Source organism: Heloderma suspectum, chromosome 4 (genome assembly GCF_057233095.1).
Source record: "Heloderma suspectum isolate Gila_16-S chromosome 4, 16-S_ref, whole genome shotgun sequence".
NCBI lineage: Eukaryota > Metazoa > Chordata > Lepidosauria > Squamata > Helodermatidae > Heloderma > Heloderma suspectum.
Genome location: NC_139461.1, coordinates 252,383,731 through 252,406,667, shown reverse-complemented (window position 1 = coordinate 252,406,667; position 22,937 = coordinate 252,383,731). Strand labels below are relative to the sequence as shown.

The 22,937-nt window shown below is 43.6% G+C and overlaps 2 protein-coding genes across 3 annotated transcripts in view; one reads left to right on the top strand and one right to left on the bottom strand.

Annotated features, from left to right (window-relative positions):
• The window catches only part of DYRK3 (dual specificity tyrosine phosphorylation regulated kinase 3), a 46,416-nt gene extending 35,341 nt beyond the window's left edge, over nucleotides 1-11,075 (bottom strand). Inside the window, exon 1 of the mRNA XM_084853345.1 lies at nucleotides 10,987-11,075. The gene's annotated coding sequence lies outside the window, so the exon portion shown is untranslated. The remainder of the gene's footprint in view (nucleotides 1-10,986) is intronic.
• Nucleotides 11,076-11,221: 146 nt separating this feature from the next.
• Nucleotides 11,222-22,937, top strand: part of EIF2D (eukaryotic translation initiation factor 2D) — a 37,226-nt gene continuing 25,510 nt past the window's right edge. For both annotated transcript variants that reach the window (XM_084853341.1, XM_084853340.1), the window contains exons 1-3: nucleotides 11,222-11,461; nucleotides 18,722-18,912; nucleotides 19,977-20,060. In XM_084853341.1, coding sequence (XP_084709467.1) covers nucleotides 11,406-11,461; nucleotides 18,722-18,912; nucleotides 19,977-20,060 — 331 coding nt within the window. In that variant the 5' untranslated portion in view covers nucleotides 11,222-11,405. The remainder of the gene's footprint in view (nucleotides 11,462-18,721; nucleotides 18,913-19,976; nucleotides 20,061-22,937) is intronic.

Here is a 22,937-nt window from a genome sequence, read left to right as displayed (position 1 = left end):
CTCCGTCCCTCCCCCCAAAATCCTCGCCAGCCAGCTCAGCTCCGCGGCAACTCCACGGAGCCGCTAGCTGGGGCTGCCCGCAGCGACATTCGGCCACTGCTGGGCTGCACAGGGATGCAAATGGCGGCCACCGTAGCCGCCGCCATTTGCGTCCCTTTTGTTCGCTGTGATAGGCTATGTAAATATTTAGGCTATGTAGGCTATCACTGCCTCCACAGGGACGCAAATGGCGTCACTGCATTAGCCGTAATAGGCTATGTAAGTATTTACGTAGCCTATAATGGGAAAAATCGTAAAGCGAATGGCGGCCGCAGACGCGGCCGCCATTCGCAAAGCAGCACAAACGGCACCAAGTAGGTGCTCCATTTCACACGCCTTTCACGGAGTGGTGGGGTGGGGGTGGCTTCATTCCACCACGGGTTTCGGGGGGCAGAATGTACTGGCATTCGGCCTCACTGAGATCCGTGGCGGAACTCTCCACCATCCCTAAAGAAAACACAAATTCTTTACTGACCACCCTCATACACCCTTTTTATGTGCCTGCTAAATTCAGAAAACAGAGCACCAGTGCTCTCTAGTATTCTGATTTATTGGACTGATACAAAGAAGAGTTGTATATGCACACACACACCCTATAAACATTTCCTTATTCACATTGACCTATCTTTTAAAGGAGAAATACTTAAATAATATTAAGAGAAAATGAACATAGCAAGGGACACCAAAAATAGAGCTGGGCAGGGGGACCCCACCATATATATTTAAAAAAACAAAACTAGATTGTTCATATTCATTAATAAGTTTTCTCTAGGAAAGCTATTCATCCAAAAGATCACAAACATTTCATGATACTTTAAAAACAGAAATATTGCTTTATCCTAGCAGTTGCATTCATTAAAAATAGGAGACATATTTGAGTGCTTGACTGTCTGAATTATCCTAATCCTAAACAAATTACAACTATGGAGATTGTTAATCAACTTTTATTGTTTCAACCACAAGTCACAACAGAAAACAAAGAAATAAAAGAATAATAATTACAACCAACTAAAATATTCACAAATAATAGTAAGAGACATAATGTATTTGTCATACTGCTGGAAAAGTAGAAAATTGGCTCTAACTTTGGAAGATGACAAGGCGAAACCTGCCACTGCCAAGAGGATCACCCTCCTTCAGTACAAGAAGAGAGCAGAAAGTCAATTCTCTGCAGTTCAGACCAATTAGTTTTCCCCACTTATAGAGATTGAGTTACAGTGAAATCAATTAAATTACGTCCATGTAATATGCTCAGGATTGGAGTGTTAGATGTTATTTATCCAACAGTACTTTTTGAAAACACTATAAAGTCTGGCAATCTGATCACACAACACCCATTTTATACCAACCATATTGGTTAACCAATTGTTTCCAGGCTCAATTTAAAGTACTGGAGTTAACCTTTAAAGCTCTTAGCAGCCTGGGGCCAGGTTACCCCAAAGACTGCTTTCTCCCTTACAAACCTGCCTTGCCCTAAGATCAGCTTCAGAGACCTTGCTCTCTGTTCTGTCATAACTGGAAATAACACTGGTGGGTATGAGGGGCAGGGCATTTTTGTTGGTGGCAAACGTTTTTTAATGCCCTCCTGGGCCAATCTGACATGCTCCCTTAATTCAATGTTGCTGCTCTTCTTTATGATACAACTGTTTTTTATATCCTTTGTTTATATAGAGATGTTTCAGTACAAAATATTGCAGAAAAGTTAAATATATGCTGTCTGCCTCCACCTATACTCAGCCTGTGTATTTGAAAATCAACTCAGCTATTACAAAATGCTTTAAGTCTCCAGTGATTCCTTCTTAAAAATGAAGCCACACCCAGGAAAGCACTGCACCCCGGAACTTCTTACTGCTCCATGGAATAAGGGGAGGCTGAGAGCTGATACACACCAACAACAAATCCACTGTCCCATGTCCAACCTCTCGAGAGACACCCCCCCAAAGGCATTTGAAGGGCACAATCCTATGCATGTTTAGACAGAAAAAAAGTCCTGGCTGGTTGGGGAATACTGGGAGCTGTACGATTTTTTTTTGTCTAAACATACATAGGATTGCACCCTAAGAGTTCTAAGTCCCACTGAAAGTTTCTTTTCACAAAGTTGGGGTTTGGGGGGAGGAGAAAGGTATGCCTATGCCAAAATATATCTTATCTCCCAAAGGTGCCTCCAGCTATTTCCTAGACATCACGGGCCTTTTTCCTAACAAAATATGTGCCTGGCAACTTGGTTTACTGATTATTAAGGAAAATTATCAATCAGGCTGGCCTATTAACTATCTCCTGGCACACACTCCCTCCCCCAAGCCTCACAGTAGGTGGGAGATTGTTCTGGGGAAAAATATCCAAACCAGAAAGCTTTTAATTAATTAAAACTATATCTGAATATATTTAGTCTAATTCTCTTGCCTAAAGAAGAGTACGAAGGCACATCATGTAATTCTACTAATTATGCTGGGTGTCTGACCCCAAGCATTGACGAGATAGAAGACAGAGCTATATATATATGCTGCTCTTTGAAGGAAGAATGTGGGTACAGATGTACTAACAGCCCAGGTTTGGCATACTGTACATATAAACAATATACTGAAACTGAGTTAACTTTTTATTTATTTAGGGAGCAATCCTATGGCTGCTAGACAGCGGCTAGACAGCCATAGGATAACTTGTTCTCCGGGAACCAACCTTGAAGCCTGCGCTCCGAGGTCAGTTCCTGGAGAACTGACCTCCCCCCACTTCTGCGCTGCCTCGGATGGGCAAGAGGAGCGCGGAGCGGCTGAAAAGGGGCATGTCTGGGGGCATGCCGGAGCAGGGAGGGCAGAAATGCCTGTACGACACATCCAATGTGTCGTACAGCAGCGTCCTCCCCCGCTCCGCCCTCCCACGGCTAGACAGCCGCAGTTGGCTGTCTAGCTGAAAATGCAGGGCAGGAGAAGTGTGGAGGGAATGATTCCCTCCGTGCTTCTCCTGCCCTGCTTTGGATAGGCAGTTGCCTCCGAGTTTGGAGGTGGCCACCCATCTGGATAGGATTGCGCCCATAATCAATTATTATTATCAACATTTATACTCAACCTTTCCATTGAAATTAACAGTGTGACTTACAATATAAATAGTAAGTTTTGTGTGCAGTATTTTATTTTTTATAGAATTCAGATTTAGGGGGGCAGGGACAAGGACTTGGGATCAGCAAGGGGCAGGCAGGCAGGCAGGCAAGCAAGAAAGAAAAGGCAGGCTGGCAGGCAGACTGGCAGGCACAGGCTGTATGGGGATAGGGGAAAGCAGAAAGGGCAGGGTGATTGGAATTTAAAGTCCTAGAAAAGAAACTCAGCTGTGTAGGTGATTCCCACAGCCATTAAGGGCACAATCCTATAAATGTTTAGAGAGAAAAAAAGTCCTACAACTCCCAGCATTCCCCAGCAATCCATGCTAGCTGCGGAATGCTGGGAGGTGGACTTTTTTCTGTCTAAACATGCATAGGATTGCATCTTAAGGGTTTAATCTTTTGCATCAGAGGCATTGCTAGGCCTGAGCCCAGACTGAGAAGATATTGGCCTACACTGAAGTCTGACCTAGTCTGTGCTTTCCTTTTTGGGTCTACTTTACTACTCTAGCAGAGCCTTGGCAGAATCCTCCTTGACCAACAATGTCCCTACCTTTATATGCATTCTCCCATTCTGCATGTACTTTGTGCTGTCACCTGAAGTCTCATTAGACTTTTTGAGACTTCTAATGAAGTGGGACCAAGCCTCTATTGCTACAGACAATGGCACACTTCTCACCTGACTGCATCTTACACCTCTAGCGTGACACAATCCTGTTGCTAAGACAAATAGGTCCAGCCCCTGAGAGGCTCTGGATCTCTGATGCCACTCACTGTGTTTGCTAATGCTGCCATAGCAATCGGCCCACACAATCAATACAGCTCAGGCTGTAGACACCGACCTTCTGTGGAAAAGTAGTGGCTGAAGAGTTAGAATGACTGGGCCATTTGCAAGCTTTTAAGAGCTTTCGTTTTAGACTGACTGGGAATTCAGCAATGCTGCCCAAACCCTTGGATTGTCCTGGAGTCTTCAGGATTTAAAGACTAATCCCCAGGATTCTGCTATGCTGTGAGCAATCCATGAAATATGTCAAGGAATTTGTAACATGGATACTAAATAGGGAGTCCAGCTCATATTGTTGATTTATAGAGACACTTCATTCAACATTAAGAGTGTACAGTCATAGTCTACTATACATACTGAACCTTATTTTCCATTGGATACAAACTACTTCATCCATTGTAAATTAATTTTAGATTGCTCAGTTAAAAACAAATATGGAAAAACAGTATCAAGTGATGAAATTTCCAGGAAAAGATGCTGCCAGTGTTATGGGGTCAGACAAAAAAAGTTTCACATGATTACATAAGTTTGCCAAGTTAGTTAATTCACGGGTCAAATATTTTCAATTGACTTATTATTTGACTGAAATATAGTCAAATTTTCATAAATTTGTGTAGGTGGCAGTACCAGCTTATGTTTATAAGAGACTTTACCAGTTTTATGTTTTGCTAGTGTACTTTGCTTTATTTCAGCTTTAATTTCACTTTTAAAATGCTATTAAACTGCAGTCATGGGTCCTCAACTTGTTGGCCAGTGGGCAGATTTGGAATTTTGAGAGAATGTTGTGGGCACTCTCAAAAAATGGTTGCCATAAAGGAGGCTTGCTCATTCAGAAGATGGCTGCGATGGTTAATGTGGCAAACTGGTGAGGCAAAAAGAAAACTAACTTGGCCAAGAACATACGTACAAGACAGAGGTGGTGGTCTGTATTCCAAAACACAAAACCACTCTTTTGAACCCATAGTTTTCTGCTCCAACAGGCATTTCACAAACTGAAGGCAAACTGAAGGCCAATTGTACTCTAGTACTCGTTTTTTTGGCAAAGTTACAAGACAGAGGTGGGATGTGAGACCCCAATACCTATTATTTATTTATTTAAAACATTTATATCCCGCCCTATATCATTAAGATCTCAGGGCGGCGTAAAGATAAAATCAATTTAAACAAAAAACAATCATGTAAACAGCTAAAACATATTAAACATTAAACAAGCTAATACCAATTAAAATCTAAAACAGTAGAACAGTTAAAACAGTACGCTACTTTAAAAAGGTAAAGGTAAAGGTGTCCCCAACCAGTCGTGTCCGACTCTAGGGTGCGGTGCTCATCCCCGTTTCTAAGCCGAAGAGCCAGCGCTGTCCGAAGACGCTTCCGTGGTCATGTGGCCGGCATGACTGAACACCGAGGTGCACAGAACGCTGTTACCTTTCCCGCCGAAGCGGTACCTATTTATCTACTTGCAATTTCTTGCTTTTGAACTGCTAGGTTGGCAGGAGCTGGGACTGAAGACGGGAGCTCACTCCGTCACGCAGCACTCGGGTCTTGAACTGCTGACCTGCCGACCTTCCAGTCTGCAGTTCAGTGTCTTAACCACTAAGCCACCGCAGCCCATTTATGCTACTTTAGGGAATGCATTTAGCCCTCAAAGCCTTTGGTAAAAAGCCATGTTTTTACTTGGTGCCAAAATGAAACCAATGTCTGTGCCAATCGGGCCTCCAAGGGGAGGAAATTCCACAACTGGGGTGCCACAGCAGAGAAGGCCCTCCTGCACGTCCCACCATAGTGTATGTCTCGCACTGGTGGGACAAAGAGGAGGGCCCCTCCAACAGATCTCAGTCCTTGGGCAGGCATATATAGGGCGAGGCGCTCCCTCAAATATCAAGGTCCCAAGCCGCTTAGGGCTTTAAATGTCATCACCAAAACCTTGAATTCTGACTGGAAGCATATTGGCAGCCAGTGCAATTCTTTTAAAACTGGTGTTATATGATTTTTACAAGAACACTGGACACCTCCCCGGTCTCTGCAATAACCGTGGCATCAAATCACTTATTTGCCCCCACAACAAAATACCCATTTCACAGAAGAAAAACTGCTGATGGTCAGAGAAACACACCCACAAACAGACAAAACAGCCCCTCAACTACCCACCCACAAAACCCCAGGCAAAACATTCACAAACCACAGATACAAAACCCTATGCAAAACACATACAGAGTACCCCTTTAACTAATGCAGCATGCCAGCCTCCTGCTAAAAAATAAAATATATATTTTTTTAAACCATCAAGGGAGGAGGGGCAAGGGAGGGCACCTCAGACTGTACACTGGTCGCTGTATGTCAAGATAACAGCCAAAGAGAAGAGCCGTTGGCTTGTATAGAAAACTTACCTAACACTGTAAATTGTTATAGTAAATTATTAGTTTTTTTTCATTATTTCTCAGTAACAGTTAACTTGTTTTTGTAATTACATATGTATCAAATTGTTTGATGATGTATCTTTTTTGAAATTCTAATAGTTAATGCTTTAAAAATACTTGACCATTATGTGACAATATTTGACTGGTCAATTGACTAAGGATATAATCCTATGCATGTTTAGACAGAAAAAAGTCCTATAAGTCCCAGCATTCACCAGCCAGCATGAATTCCAAAATACAATGGCTTGTTAGGGAATGTTGGGAGGTGTAGGGCCTTTTTCTGTCTAAACATGCATAGAATTGTGCCCTAAATCAGCCAGCTCTGCATTACTATCAACAGTGGTACAGAAAGAAGCTGTGGCACTTGAAATATGAGGTTCTGGCATGCCTTACTAGGATCAACTCCACCCCACACTCCCTGTATATCTTTATAACACAGCTGGGTGTTCTGTCAAGAAATGTATCTGGAGGATCCTGGAAGCTTTGTGAGCTGCTGCTAAAGTTGCACCCTCATCTGGAACTTTGGCAATGTAGCTGCAACATTGCTGCAGGGTGTGTGCAATGCCACAAGATGTGTGGCATGGGATTGCTCATGTTCAATCCATGATTCCAGAATCAGGACTCCTGCTTGTGCTGTTGCAATGCTGTACTCCAAAAATGTGAGTGCGGATTTAAAATGGTTATTAGTCTAGGATTGTGCTGGCTATGATGGGAACTACCATTGTTAGGTTGCCGTACAATTCTTGATGCATTCCCTACATGAGAACATTCGGGGCCTTCCATGCTAGTCATAGGCTTTCTTCACATGGAGCTTTTATCCTGTGATTGAGATTGCTCCCTCAGGGACATTTGTGGGCTCTTTATGTGATGTCGTGACCCTCCAGGACGTCTCCTGCACTAAATGCCCTGTTTTTAAATAGATCGCAGATACTGAGCTATCAAATTATCCCATTGTGTTCCGCTTGAGTTCCCTCCTTGAAAAGAGGAAAAGCGGCAAGAAGAGGAGCGAGATCAATGAAAGATAACAGAAGACTCAGATACAGGGAGAAGGAGGGGGAAAGGGGAGGGGGGAAAGGAAGCGGGTGAAAAAGGGAGTCGTTGTGATCCTGCATTTAAAACAGAAGCAGAAAGCCCCGTTTTAGGCTCTCTTCACACCTGGCATTTTATTCCACTACGAACTGGTCCTTTTGATTCCAGATCCTTACCGGGATTTACACTGGCCCTGTATACAGGCATCTCTCATAGCGAGTCCCTCCACATTATATCTTTTCATGGCTGGGAACAATCAGGACAGAAGGGGGCTGCTGGCTCCATACCCCCTCCCCTCCCCTGATCTTTGGTTCCTGTAACATGACTGATGGCTGTGCCCCATCCCTCCACTCCTCCAGACCAGGAGGGAGTTGGAAGCACTTCTAGTGGCCTGGACAGTGGGCTATGGGAACTGGTCCCCTCCTTCCTCTGAGGGAGAGACAGTCTTGTTGGTGGCTTACCTTGAGGTTTCTGGTGCTGCTAGTCCTTCTCTGCTAAATATGTTACTGTGTGATGGAATTAAATGCAGTATATAGCTTGCACTACTGAGTTTGAAGGATATACCAATTTCTGGGTTCCCAACTGCAGAAGTAAGAAATCCACAAACGGACTTGTATACAGTCAAATCACCAAGCCATCCCTAGCAGCCCCCACCCCTGGTGACCAATTCATGGGGGACACCTTCATTAGACCTGGCTTGCTCCCACCCCCCGCTCTGTGGTTGCTCTTCCCCCTTATTCTGGCTTTCCAACGACCCTGCAAGGTGGGCTAGGAGAAGAGATAGTGGCTTTCTCCCCACCCCCAAGCTGCTGTTGCTCTTCCCCCTTATTCTGGCTTTCCAACGATCCTGCAAGGTGGGCTACAAGAAGAGATAGTGGCTGGCTAGGTGGAAAGGAGCACTATGGAAAACCACCTCAGCATTACTACCTTATCTAAATCAACTCCACACCCCAAAAGGAAACTATTAAAAATGGCTATTCCAAGCTCTGCACGATGAATCTATTCAGGGGAGGAGAAAAGGCCCTTTTAATATCCATTGAAATCCTAACTGTCAAGCCTTTCTCCTGCATGGCCGAGAAGGGAGCCTCCCCCATCCACCCTGGGAGGAAAGAAGCCCATCAATCTGGTGAGCAAAAAGGAGAAGAAGCAGTCAGTGAAGTCAATAGCAGCGGGAGGTTAAAGTAATTGCATTGAAGGGGATGGGAGACCTTAAGACCGCTACTCTATGTAGACTTATAATGCACTCCTATGCATGCCTACTCAGAAGCAAGACACGCAGATTTCAGTGGCACATACTCCCAGGAAAGGAAAGCCCTACAGCCAATGAGTATACTCAGAAGTAAGCACTGCTGTGTTCAACGGGATCTTGGAACCTGTAGTGGAATGGGAAAGAGGCAGAAACAGTCACTGGAAGCCCAGTCAGTGACCTCCCCCCCCCCGCCCCAATTTATTGTCATGACAATTTTATTCAAGACTGCCCAGCAACACCCCCTAGCACACACCCACAGAAAGAGAGACAAAGTGCTAAAGGGGAAATACACAGGGGGGAATGACAATTTCAATTGCAAGTACAGAAAATGCCGGGTTTTCCCGGTTCTCAGAAAACATGGGAAGAGGGAAGGAAAGTTGGGAGATAGCAGCAAGAGAGCAGCATTGTCATTTAAAGCTCCCATGAAAACTAGTGATTAAAGAAGAATGATCCTGCTAAAAGACTCAGGTGTGAAGAGAGCATTATATGCAGGATTTTAGGCTGGTGTAGCTCATTTCACATGCCAGCAAGGTTATGCTCAAAATCCTACAAGTTAGGCTTCAGCAGTATGTGAACCGAGAACTACCGGAAGTACAAGCTGGGTTTCGAAGAGGCAGACAAACTAGAGATCAAATTGCCAACATACGCTGGATCATGGAGAAAGCAAGAGAATTCCAGAAAAACGTCCATTCCTGCTTCATTGACTATGCTAAAACCTTTGATTGTGTGGATCACAACAAACTGTGGCAAATTCTTAAAGAGATGTGGGTACCAGACCACCTTACCTGTCTCCTGAGAAACCTGTATGAAGATCAAGAAGCAACAGTAAGAACCAGACATGGAACAACTGATTGTTTCAAAATTGGGAAAGGAGTACAACAAGGCTGTATATTGTCGCCCTGCTTATTTAATTTATATGCAGAGTACATCAAGAGAAACGCCGGGTTGGATGAATCACAGGTCGGAATTAAGATTGCCAGGAGAATTAGCAACAACCTCCGATATGCAGACGATACCACCCTAACTGCAGAAAGTGAAGAGGATCTAAAGAGCCTCTTGTTGAGGGTGAAAGAGGAGAGTGCAAAAGCTGGTTTGAAACTCAACATTAAGAAAACTAAGATCATGGCATCTGGCCCCATCACTTCCTGGCATATAGAAGGGGAAGAAATGGAAGCAGTGACAGATTTTATTTTCTTGTGCTCCAAGATCACCGCAGATGGTGACTGTAGCCATGAAATTAAAAGACGCTTGCTCCTTGGGAGGAAAGCTATGGCAAACCTAGACAGCATAGTAAGAAGCAGAGACATCACCTTGCCAACAAAGGTCCGTCTAATCAAAGCTATGGTTTTCCCAGTAGCAATGTATGGCTGTGAGAGCTGGACTATAAGGAAGGCTGAGCGCCGAAGAATTGATGCTTTCGAACTGTGGTGCTGGAGAAGACTCTTACGAGTCCCCTGGACTGCAAGGAGGTCAGATCAGTCCATCCTAAAGGAAATCAACCCTGAGTGCTCATGGGAAGGACAGATACTGAAACTGAAGCTCAAATATTTTGGCCACCTAATGTGAAGAGAAAAGTCACTGGAAAAGACCCTGATGCTGGGAAAGACTGAAGGCAAAAGGAGAAGGGGACGGCAGAGGATGAGATGGCTAGATAGCATTACCGATGCAATGAATATGAACTTGAGCACACTCCAGGAGACAGCGGAGGTCAGGAAGGCCTGGCGTGCTATGGTCCATGGGGTCACGAAGAGTCGGACATGACTGAACGACTAAACAACAAAAGAGATGCCCATAGCTTAGCCTGCATAGTGCAATTGGTTAGATAAGTCTGTGGATCCAGCAGGGAGGACCCAATACACAAAGTGCAGACACAGAGGCCTCTAAGGCCATCAGCAAGGCTGATCCTATCCATATTCACCCAAGCAAAGCAGGCCAGACCAGGCTCCAAAATAACACCTAAACCTCCAGCAGACATTCAGTATAGTAATCTAGTAAACCCAAATTATTGTGGACCTAAGGACAGAGGGTTCACCTATCCCTAGCGCTGATTGAGCAGAAGGCTCAACACATTTTGGTGCCAGAGGCAAAAAACCCAACCGGTGGGGAGAAAATACGATGATAAACAAAACCATTGAAAATTTAAACGATGCCTCCAAATTTCCACTGAAATCAGTGGGGTTTACAAGCACAGGATAGGGATGCAAATATGCATCGAATAGGGCCCCATATCCTGTAAGTACCTGCTTAAAAAAAAATACCATGTAATTTGGGGGCAGAGGGGCTAACCAAAAACACCATGTAATTTGGGGGCTAACCAAAGATAGCCGTACTGGTCCATGAGAAAAACAATTCCAAATCCTGAGTTGGGCAATACCTTTATTAAGACCAACCAAAATGCCACATTTCAGCAGGGCTCAGGCTGCGGCTGCTTTAAGGAAAGGATGCGTCAGCGAAGCATTCTGCTCTAGGCAGCGAACAGACCTCCAGCACAGCGACGCGGCAGGAACCGCAGCCTATCACGCCTCGCCTTTGCATCGGACAGGCGGTCACCGGAGCAGGAAGCAGTAGCAGCGCCAGCTGATCGTGGAGAGATCGCGCCGTTGCCCCACGGATGCATTTTGCCGGAGCACCGCACAATGGCTGCGCCCATGCAGTGAGAGGAGAGGTCTGGGGAATCTTGTCATTTAGCCCATGGACGCCGCCGTCTGACGCCCCCTGCCCTCTGGGAATCCACAGCAAGCCTGCGGGAGTTCAGCCGCCACCTGAACGGAAGGCTTTGGGGCTTCTTTGACCATGTTTGCCAAAGCTTTCAGGGTGAAATCCAACACTGCTATCAAAGGGTCTGACAGGTGAGCTTTCTTCCTTTCTTTTCCTTCTTGGTGGGCTGTTTTCATCGTCAAGGACACAATCCTATGCATGTTTAGACAGAAAAAAAGTCCTAAAGAGTTGTAGGACTCTTCCCCCCCGCGCCCCGGTCGAAACATGGATAGGATTGTGCGCTGAGGTTCGTTGGAGATGTTTTCCAGCCAAGCGTGATGAGGGTTTATGTGATGCTACTTAAAATTCTGTATAGCGAAGAGGAAGGTGTACCTTTGAAATGGTACGTCAAGTTAATGGCTCCATCAGCCTAAATGCAATCATAACTGTACGCTTCGATTTTATGAATCTTGTGAAATGCAAAAGTTGCTAGTTGATCAGGAAGGTGTGTTTGGGATAAGGGTTCACAGTGATAGCTGAGCTATAAATAAGGCAGTTTATTTATCTGATGTGCATCTTTGGAGGGTCCTTTATTTTATGGTTCTCTTTTAAAAATTGAACAACTTCTCTCTTCTGGACTTAGGATAATAGACAAGAGTTTCAGTAAGCGGAGGTCAAGGTAAAATGGAATACCTTAGTGGAATCCTATACATGTCTACTCAGAAGTAAGTCCGACTGAATTCAGTGGGGCTTACTCCTAGGTATGCAGTTCTAGTATTGCAGCCTAAATGATAGTGTTTTCCCATCTCTCTCCTCCTCTCTCATTTTATGATACACTTTGTATCTGTAGAGTTCTGAACTCTAAATCTACAGATTTTCCTGAATGCAGGAAAATATTCATAGTATTTCACAAGTTCTCTTGATTTTTTTTTTTACTAATCCATCCTTTTTTTCAGCTCATCAAGCACTTACTAATTCTAGCACAAAGTTATTCCAATGAAACTGGTTGAAACATACCTCCATAGTATCTTTGGTTCAGGGGCTAAATTGGCCATTTCAACTGTAATACTTGAGGTTAGAGAAGTTTAGGTGGTTGTTATATTTGGATCTAAAATATCTGAGTTTCTGAACTTGCAGTGCTTTACATTTTCTATCCTCAAGTAAAAATCCACAAAAGTTAGAGTTGTAGCATTCAGCAACTAGCTCGCTGTCCTCCTGCACTGCTTCATCTTTTTCTCCTCCACCCCCTAACCCCAACTGTAAAAACTACATTTGGGTGCCTTTCTAGCTTATGCTTCTGTAATGGACATTGCAACTAGATTTATGACACTTTCCAATTGCTCCAGCAACAAATATATTATTTATTATTTCATTTATATTCTGCCTTTCCTCCAAGGAGCTCAAGGTGGCATACGTGGTCCTCCCTCCATTTTACTCTTTCAACAGCCCTGTGAGGTAGATTAGGCTGATAGTTGGTGCCTGGCCCAAGGTCCGCTAGAGAGCTTCATGGCTAAGGGTAAAATCCCTAGCATGCTGGCTGGGGAATGCTGAGAATTGTAGGACTTTTTCTGTATAAATATGCATAGAATTAAACCTTAAGTGGAACTTGAAGCTGGGTCTCCCCAGTCGTAGTCCAACACTACCCACTATACCATATATGTCCTATTTCTCCAAATAATTTTGGAAGATCAAACAGTTAAATTTTCATAATTACTTAATACACTTGCACTTGACTCAGAGTGAGTAATGGGTGGTTAAATAGGAAGTGGAGAATGGAGAAGGAAATGGCAACCCACTCCAGTATTCTTGCCAAGAAAACCCCATGGAACGTATCACAAGGCTAAAAGATATGACGCCGGAAGATGAGACCCTCAGGTCGGAAAGTGTCCAATATACTACTGGGGAAGAGCAGAGGGTATTTCCAAGTAGCGCCAGAAAGAATGAAGCGGCTGGGCCAAAGCCGAAAGGACACTCAGCTGTGGATGTGTCTGGTGGTGAAAAGAAAATCCGATGCTGTAAAGAACAATATTGTTTAGGAACCTGGAATGTCAGATCAATGAATCAAGGTAAGCTGGAGGTGGTCAAACATGAGATGGCAAGATTGAACATCGACATCTTGGGAATCAGCGAACGAAAATGGACAGGCATGGGCGAATTTAATTCAGGTGACCATCATATCTACTACTGTGGGCAAGAATCCCTTAGAAGAAATGGAGTAGCACTCATAATCAACAAAAGGGTGGGAAAAGCAGTACTGGGGTACAATCACAAAAACGATAGAATGATCTCAGTACGAATCCAAGGCAAACCATTCAACATCACAGTAATTCAAGTCCATGCCCCAACCACTGATGCCAAAGAAGCTGAGGTTGATGGGTTCTATGAAGACCTACAACACCTTCTAGAACTAACACCAAAAAAAGATGTCCTCTTCATCATAGGGGATTGGAATGCTAAAGTAGGAAGTCAAGAAATCACCGGGATAACAGGCAGGCATGACCTTTGTGTACAAATTGAAGCAGGACAAAAGCTAATAGAGTTTTGCCAAAAGAACACGCTGATCATAGCAAACACTCTTTTCCAACAGCACAAGAGACGACTCTACACATGGACATCACCAGATAGTCAATATCGAAATCAGATTGATTATGTCCTTTGCAGCCAAAGATGGAGAAGCTCTATACAGTCAGTCAAAACAAGACCTGGAGCTGACTGTGGCTCAGATCATGAGCTGCTTCTTGCAAAATTTCGGCTTAAATTGAAGAACGTAGGGAAAACCACTACACCATTCAGGTATGACCAAAATCATATCCCTTATGAATATACAGTGGAGGTGAGGAATAGATTTCAGGGATTAGACCTGATAGACAGAGTGCCTGAGGTACTATGGACGGAGGTCCATAACATTGTTCAGGAGGCAGCAACTCAATCCATCCCAAAGAAAAAGAAATGCAAGAAAGCCAAGTGGCTGCCTGATGAGGCTTTACAAGTAGCTGAGGAAAGAAGGGAAGTGAAAAGCAAGGGAGAAAGGGGAAGATATATCCAACTGAATGCAGAGTTCCAGAGAATAGCAAGGAGAGACAAGAGGGCCTTCTTAAATGAACAATGCAAAGAAATCGAGGAAAACAGCAGAATGGGAAAGACTAGAGATCTCTTCAAGAAAATTGGAGGTATCAAGGGAATGTTTTGTACAAAGACAGGCATGATAAAGGACAAAGAAGGTAGGGACCTAACAGAAGCAGATGAGATTAAGAAGAGGTGGCAAGAATACACAGAAGAACTATACAGGAAAGATCTGAATGTCCCTGATAGCCATGATAGTGCGATCACTGAACTTGAGCCAGACATCCTTGATAGTGAAGTCAAGTGGGCCTTAGGAAGCATTAGTAACAACAAAGCTAGCGGAGATGACAGTATTCCAGCTGAGCTATTTAAAATCCTAAAAGATGATGCTGTTAAAGTGCTGCATTCAATATGCCAACAAATTTGGAACACTCAACAATGGCTGCAAGACTGGAAAAGGTCAGTTTACATTCCAATTCCAAAGAAGGGCAATGCCAAAGAGTGTTCAAACAACCGCACAATTGCGCTCATTTCACATGCCAGCAAGGTGATGCTCAAAATCCTACAAGCTAGGCTTCAGCAGTATGCGAACCGAGAACTACCGGAAGTACAAGCTGGGTTTAGAAGAGGCAGAGGAACTAGAGATCAAATCGCCAACATTCGCTGCATCATGGAGAAAGCAAGAGAATTCCAGAAAAATGTCTATTTCTGCTTCATTGACTACGCTAAAGCCTTTGATTGTGTGGATCACAACAAACTGTGGCAAATTCTTAAAGTGATGGGAGTACCAGACCACCTTACCTGTCTCCTGAGAAACCTGTACGAGGGTCAAGAAGGAACAGTAAGAACCAGACATGGAACAACTGAGTGGTTCAAAATTGGGAAAGGAGTATGACAAGGCTGCATATTGTCACCCTGCTTATTTAACTTATATGCAGAGTACATCATGAGAAATGCCGGGTTGGATGAATCAGAGGTCGGAATTAAGATTGCTGGGAGAATTATCAAAAACCTCCGATATGCAGACGATACCACCCTAATGGCAGAAAGCGAAGAGGATCTAAAGAGCCTCTTGTTGAGGGTGAAAGAGGAGAGTGCAAAAGCTGGTTTGAAACTCAACATTAAGAAAACTAAGATCATGGCATCTGGCCCTATCACTTCCTGGCATATAGAAGGGGAAGAAATGGAAGCAGTGACAGATTTTACTTTCTTGGGCTCCAAGATCACCGCAGACGGTGACTGTAGCCATGAAATTAAAAGACGCTTGCTCCTTGGGAGGAAAGCCATGGCAAACCTAGACAGCATAGTAAGAAGCAGAGACATCACCTTGCCGACAAAGGTCCGTCTAATCAAAGCTATGGTTTTCCCAGTAGTAATGTATGGCTGTGAGAGCTGGACTATAAGGAAGGCTGAGCGCTGAAGAATTGATGCTTTCGAACTGTGGTGCTGGAGAAGACTCTTACGAGTCCCCTGGACTGCAAGGAGGTCAAATCAGTCCATCCTAATGGAAATCAACCCTGAGTGCTCATTGGAAGGACAGATACTGAAGCTGAAGCTCAAATATTTTGGCCACCTAATGCAAAGAGAAAACTCTCTGGAAAAGACCCTGATGCTGGGAAAGACTGAAGGCAAAAGGAGAAGGGGACGGCAGAGGATGAGATGGCTAGATAGCATCACCGATTGAATGAATATGAACTTGAGCACGCTTCGGGAGAGAGCGGAGGACAGGAAGGCCTGGCATGCTATGGTCCATGGGGTCACGAAGAGTCGGACACGACTGAACGACTGAACAATAACAACAAAATAGGAAGTGTTGGAAATATGCTTTTGTAATACCCTATAATGTTTCTAATCTCCACTAAGTGATGATGATCCTAATCCACATTAAACTTCGTGCCCACCACTGCCAGTGTTCATCGAAATAGGCAAGGGGTGTAAATCCCAAGAATTAATTTAAGTGTGCACAATACCTTGCCTAGAAGCCACAGGATTTTTGACTTCCCACCCCTGCCCCCAACTCTGTATGCCATATTACCACTTTCTATTGAAAGTTAACCATATTTTAAAATGGGCATGTCAGGTGCGGGGGGGAGTAATAAAAAGTCACCAAGCTTGGATGTCTCCTGTTGTCTTCAAAGACTCTGCCCACTTTCCCTTCCTACCTCCTACCGCTAGAATTCACTCCTAGAATGCCTGTATGGTTTCACCTTCAAACTCCAGCTCAAAACCACATTGCTTCTGTGAAAAGATGGCCTAATCCCTTACAGAGCAATCCTAAGCTGGTTTGGGGTGGGAATGAAGTGGCAGATCTTCTGCCACTTCCAAAGCCTTGCTGGCTCACACCACTGTGGGCAAGAGGTATGTAGGGAGTGGGGGTGGGGTCAGCTTTGCTAGACTTTTCAGCCTGGCAGATGTTTTGTATTTTTAAAATTCTCACCCACCTACACCAGCTCCAAGCTAGTTTAGCTGTGGGTGTCAATCCAGGCCACTTTCAGGGGATCAGAGGGACTTTAGACCCCACCCCCCACAAGCTAAAGATACAACATATTATATGGCAGCCTTCCCCAACCTGGTGCCTTCCAAATGTGTTGGACTGCAACTCCCATAATTCCAAGCCAGCATGGCTTTTAATGTGTGGCTGTTGAAAACCTAGGGCCATGCTTAAAATTGTGATTTCCAAAACTTGCCAGCTCTTCTGTAGAAGCATACCATACCAAAGTAATTCTTTTATATTTGAAAACTTGAATACTTACATATTAGGTTTCTATAGACATACTGTTTTTTCATGCTGGCTGGGAATTATGGGAGTTGCAGTCCAACACATCTGGAGGGCACCAGGTTGGGGGAGGTATGGTATATTGTTTCATCTAAATATTTTTTTAAAGGACGAATAAGACTACATATATTTGCTGAGGACTTTAAACATCCAGATCAAATTGCAGACACATTGTACTGGATTATATAAACTAAAAATACATGAGGACATGTTGGCAGCAGATTCTTTAAACTTTTTTTAAAAAGTAAGGTATGGATATCTGTTAAGACAATCAGATGAAATAGGGGCTAGTGCTGTCCCACCAGACGATATGCAAGTGCTATCATAGGTAAGTTCTATGTGTGTGTACAACTAGTGATATCGGAGAAATCCATACCAGAACCAAATGAGTTTGGCTTTTTGTGAATCCAACCTGTGGATTCTTCAGCAGATGCTGCAGATTCTTTCCCCTGTTTGGCAGAGTCTGCGGACTTGCGGATCAGTTTTCGAACTTTCCTGAATTTTTGCAAATTTTATCCTAGAAAAATACACATTTTTTAAAAAAAAACCAGCCAAAAATGTGCATTTCCCCATAGGCTAAAGTGTGAAAATGCGCATTTGGGGAGGATTTGCCCATTTTTGCATGTGCGCATTTGCACAAATGCAAATTTTTGTGGGGGAGAAATCCGATTCCACCGATGGGTGGACAATGGAATGAAAGATGCCTGACAATCCGTGATACACAGATGGAACGAATTTTACACAATCCATACATCCCTATGTACAGTGGATTTCACAAATGGAAGAAAGCATTTGGAAATAGAATAGTTTAACTTGTCTTGCACACTGTTCTACTGCAAGGTACAAAGAAGCTGTTCCATGAGCGAAAGATGCCTTCTGCATGCAGAAGGGTACCTTTGAATCTAACCCATTGTTTTTAAGGGGGAATTTAGAACTGATAGAGACATTAAGCAACAGGCTAAAAATGGAAATAGCAAAGAAATAGAAGAAGACTTAACCCAATGAATGGAAGGGTCAGATGGATTTTGAGTGTTTTTGAAATAGCCAAAGCCATAGATCAACTTTACTATGGGGTGGTATAGAAATATAACGAATGAATGAATGAAATGAATCTAGTGCAGATGTGAAAAGTTAGATTAAAGATGATGATTTTGTAGTGCAATTGTTGCTTTTTATATCATTATCAGAATTAAGAGTATGGTGAAAATATTGATGCTGAAAACTTTTGTATGATTTAAGATATAAGATAATGGCTTTATGATGATCTGACTCCCTATTTTTAAAATGGATTTTGATCTTCTCTTTTTAAAGTCATGGTGTAATTCGATTGTTTGTATGCTTTTGTGAGTTGCCTTGGATGGAGTGGTGGGATAAATATGCATAGTTTAGCCATTAAGAATATGAGTGTTGTAATATCAATAGTAATAATAAATAGACTGAAAGTAATCAAGCAAAATCTCATACATCCTGCATGCTAATGGTCTCAAGGAGAAAAAGAAACTAGATGAAATGGTAGTGCTGACAATATTTCAGGAGGTGTGTGAAGTAACAAATGTGTGATTGACTCTTGCAGGCGGAAACTGCGAAGTGATGTTGCAGCGACATTTCCCACCCTCACTTCCGAACAGCTATCTGAGGTTGTGCCAAATAAAGAGGAGTTGAATGTCATTAAATTGTATGCTCACAAAGGAGAGGCGCTCACAGTCTATGCCAATGGCAGGAATCCAGTCCTTTTTGAAATAGAGAGAACACTGTATCCAACAGGTACAGAAAGAAGTTCCAGTGGGCAGTTTGTTATTCTGGGATTAGGGAGGTTTGAGTTTGGTTCTCTGTTTCACTTTGGACAAGTTGCATAACAGTTTTAAGCTACCTGTTCCCCATATCTAAAATGAGAAAAGTGTTCCACTACTTCTTAGGTATGGTACTGAGATATAAATATGGTCATAGGAACATAGGAAGCTGCCTTTATAACGAGACAAACCATTGGTCCATCTAGCCCAGTATTGTTGACACTGACTGGCAGTGGCTTTCTAGAGGATCAGGCAAGATCTCCTAGCCCTGCCTGGAGATGCCAGGGATTGAACCAGGGACCTTGTGCATGCAAAACGTGTGCACACTGAGGTATGGCCCCTCTTGCTGTCAATCAGAAGTGAGATACAAATGGAATTGTGGTTTAGTCTACTCCAAGAGAGTAGTCTACTATTGGCTTCCATAGATGTTGACTCCAAAACAAGCCCCACATGCCACTCTCTTCAATAGGACTTTCTCCTGGGCAAACATGTTCACAGGGTTGCACACTTAAGGACTAAATTTTCTTCTCTGTTCCAATTTGTAGTGTTCCTTTTTCTTATACATGCACAACAATTATTCCTTGCTAACAGATTGTATTCTGGGTTAATGACAAGAACTAGAGTCAGGGAGGGGTCCTTTCTGGGAAGAGACCATTGTTCAGTGGTAGAGTACATGCTCTGCGAGCAGAAGGTCCAGTTTCAATCCCCAGCATCTCCAGGTAGGGTTAGGAAAGAATCCTTCCTGAAACCCTGGAGAGCTACTGCCAGTCAGTGTAGTCAGTACTGAGGTCAGTGGCCCAATGGTTTGACTCAGTATAATGCAATTTCCTATGTTCTTTCCATGTCAGTACAGATGTTAGTAAATAGGTCAGCTTGAAACAGCCTGGGATATATGTTCTGGTTTCTAGTAATTTGTTTTTGTTTATTTTTTAAACTGGGATTCATGGTGATACCTCCTGAGAAATTGGGGAGAAATGAAGACAATCATAGTGTGTAATGATGAAATTTTAAAAACATTTTGTTTTCTCTTTGGGACAGTGTACACCCTGTGGTCTCATCCTCACCTTCTCCCCATCTTTTCCACATGGCCACCTGTGTTGCATAAACTAGCAGGAGGAGCAGGTAAGGGTACTGAGCTCACTTCAAAGCGAGCCTGCATGGCATCAGCCTTTTTGCGGAGTTGGTTCTCCTGATTTGGTTCATTAAATTGCAGTCTTAAGTATGTTGCTTGGAAGTAAGGTTCTTTTGTAAAAAAGTGAGACATACCTCCAAGTAAATAAAAACCTTTGTAGCACTGAGGTGACAGTTTGAGCAGGGGTACCAGAGACGTTTTTAGCGTGTTAGAGTTCAGTGACGCCCTAGACCATGAATGGAAGGGAGATCCGGGTTCTAGTCCCCACTCGGCCATGGAAGCTCACTGGGTGACTTTGGGCCAGTCACAGACTCTCAGCCCAACTCACCTCACAGGGTTGTTGTTGTGAGGATAAAATGGAGGAAGGAGGAGGATCTTGTACGCTGCCTTGAGTTCCTTGGAGGAAAAAAGGCGGGATATAAATGCAAGCAAGCAAGCAATAAATAAATAAATGGCAAAACAGTGTGTCCCACTCCTTTTTGCCCTACCCTTCCTGTGGCCTTTTCCACTGCCACTAGGTGGAAATCTTTTTTTTTCCTCTGTCAGCCTCTACCAAACCAATCTAAAACTTTCTGGGTTTCACATAACTACTTGAGGTAGCGCAGGGATTGCCTATTAGACGTGGGGTGTGTGATCCAAAAGAAAAGAGACCATAAAGTTTCAAATAACAAAGTTTAAAATTTTATTGAAGAAAATTGTTAATAGGAAAAAGTTTTAAAAGCTGAATGGATACATACACCCCCCCACACACACAAATTTATCCCCATAATATCCCAAACTCTCTCTCTCTCTCTCTCTCTCTCTCTCTCTCTCTCTCCCCCTCTCCTTCTTCTTCTTTCTGTCTCTCTGTCTCTAGGTTTTTATATATTAAAATTAGTTTTTTTCATCCCCAACTCCAACCAATCAGGAGGGTGGGGATTTTTTGTTCACTTTTGCAACATAAATTTCGGTCTTCTTCTTCCGCTGACCTTCAGTTGAACTGCCTGCAAACATTTGGCTTCCTGAGCAAACATACTGACTCTTATAATCTAACTAAATTTATGATCTCTAAAGTATTAACCTTTTGGCTGAAACTGACCAGCACACCCACACATAGACACGCACCCACACACAGACACGCACCCACACACACACACAAGATTTAACCCCATAATATCCCAAACCCATAGCTCTTAGGAAAGGAAACAAATTGCCAGTAAAACATGCACCAGCTGGCCTGGATGTTAATATCGTCTATTGAGGCCCTTCTCCGGGTACCTCCACCATCAGAGAACAAGTGGGTAGTGACCAGGGAGAGGGCCTCTTCAGCTGCTGTGGTTTGGTTATGGCCCTCCTTCCCCAAAGAAGCACATCTGGTGTCTGCTCTCTCTCTTTTTTTTTTTTAGGCACCAGGCAAAACATTTCTATTCTTTCAGACTTTTGAACTATTCTATAAATAGTTTCAGACACTGGAAGTTTTATTACTACTCGAAGTAGCAAGCCTGTATTGTATCCCTCATCACCACTGCTTCTAATAAAAAGTCTCCAAATTCTACAGTGAGACATGATTTGTCACTACAATCAAATACAGTCAGGGCCAGAAATATTGGAATAAGGATAACTGTTTTGGCAGTTGGCCTCTGTACACCACCACATTGAAGTTGAAAGGAAGCACATCCAGATGGGAGCGAAGTCAGGACTTCCAGCTGTAATTCAAGGGGTGTGACAAAAGTGGGGAACTAACCATTCAGGAAGGACAGCCAGTGGCATGCACACACACCCATTGTTGGTGGCTCATAAGTAATTGAAATTGACAAGCAGCTGCATGGCCAGGTGTGGCCTGTTTCCTGGGTTCCCCATGACCAATCAAGCAAATAAAGGGCCTGGAGGTGGTTCTCAGTGTTACATTGCATTTGTTCACTAGAACCCCCAACATGAGGTCCAAAGAGGTGTCCATGCAAGTGAAGGAGGCCATCATTAGGCTGAGGAAACAACATAAACCCATCAGAGAGATAGTAAAAACATTGGGAGTGGCCAATACAACAGTTGGGAACATCCTGAAAAACAAGGCATTAACTGGCAAGCTCAGCAACAGCAAAAGGCCTGGAAGACCACAGAAGACAAGTAAAGTGGATGACCGCAGATTTCTGCTCATGGTGAAGAGGAACCCTTTCGCAACATCTAGCCAGGTCAAGGACGCTCTTGCGGAGGTAAGCATGTCATTGTCAACATCTACAGTCAAGAGACAGCTTTATGAATGTAAATACAGAGGCTTCACAACAAGGTGCAAACCACTGGTAACACTCAAGAACCGAAAGGCCAGATTAGCCTTTGCCAGCAAACACCTAAAAAAGCCTGCCCAGTTCTGGAATAAGATTCTTTGGACTGATGAAACCAAGATGAACTTGTACCAGAATGATGGGAAGAGAAAAGTATGGAGAAGGAAAGGAACAGCTCATGATCCAAAGCATACCACATCATCTGTCAAACATGGTGGAGGCAGTGTTATGGCATGGGTATGTATGGCTGCCAATGGAACCTGGTCACTGCTGTTTATTGATGACCTGACTGCTGATAAAAGCAGCAGGATGAATTCTGAAGTGTATAGGGCTATACTTTCTCCTCCGATTCAGCTGAACGCTGCCAAACTGATAGGACACCGCTTCATCTTGCAGATGGATAATGACCCAAAACATACAGCAAAAGCTACCCAAGAGTTTTTCAAGGCAAAGAAGTGGGATGTTCTTCAGTGGCCAAGTCAGTCGCCTGATCTCAACCCAATAGAGCATGTTTTTCACTTACTAAAGACGAGACTGAAGGCAGAAAGACCCACAAACAAGCAGCAGCTGAAGGCAGCTGCAGTAAAGGCCTGGCAAAGCATTTCGAGG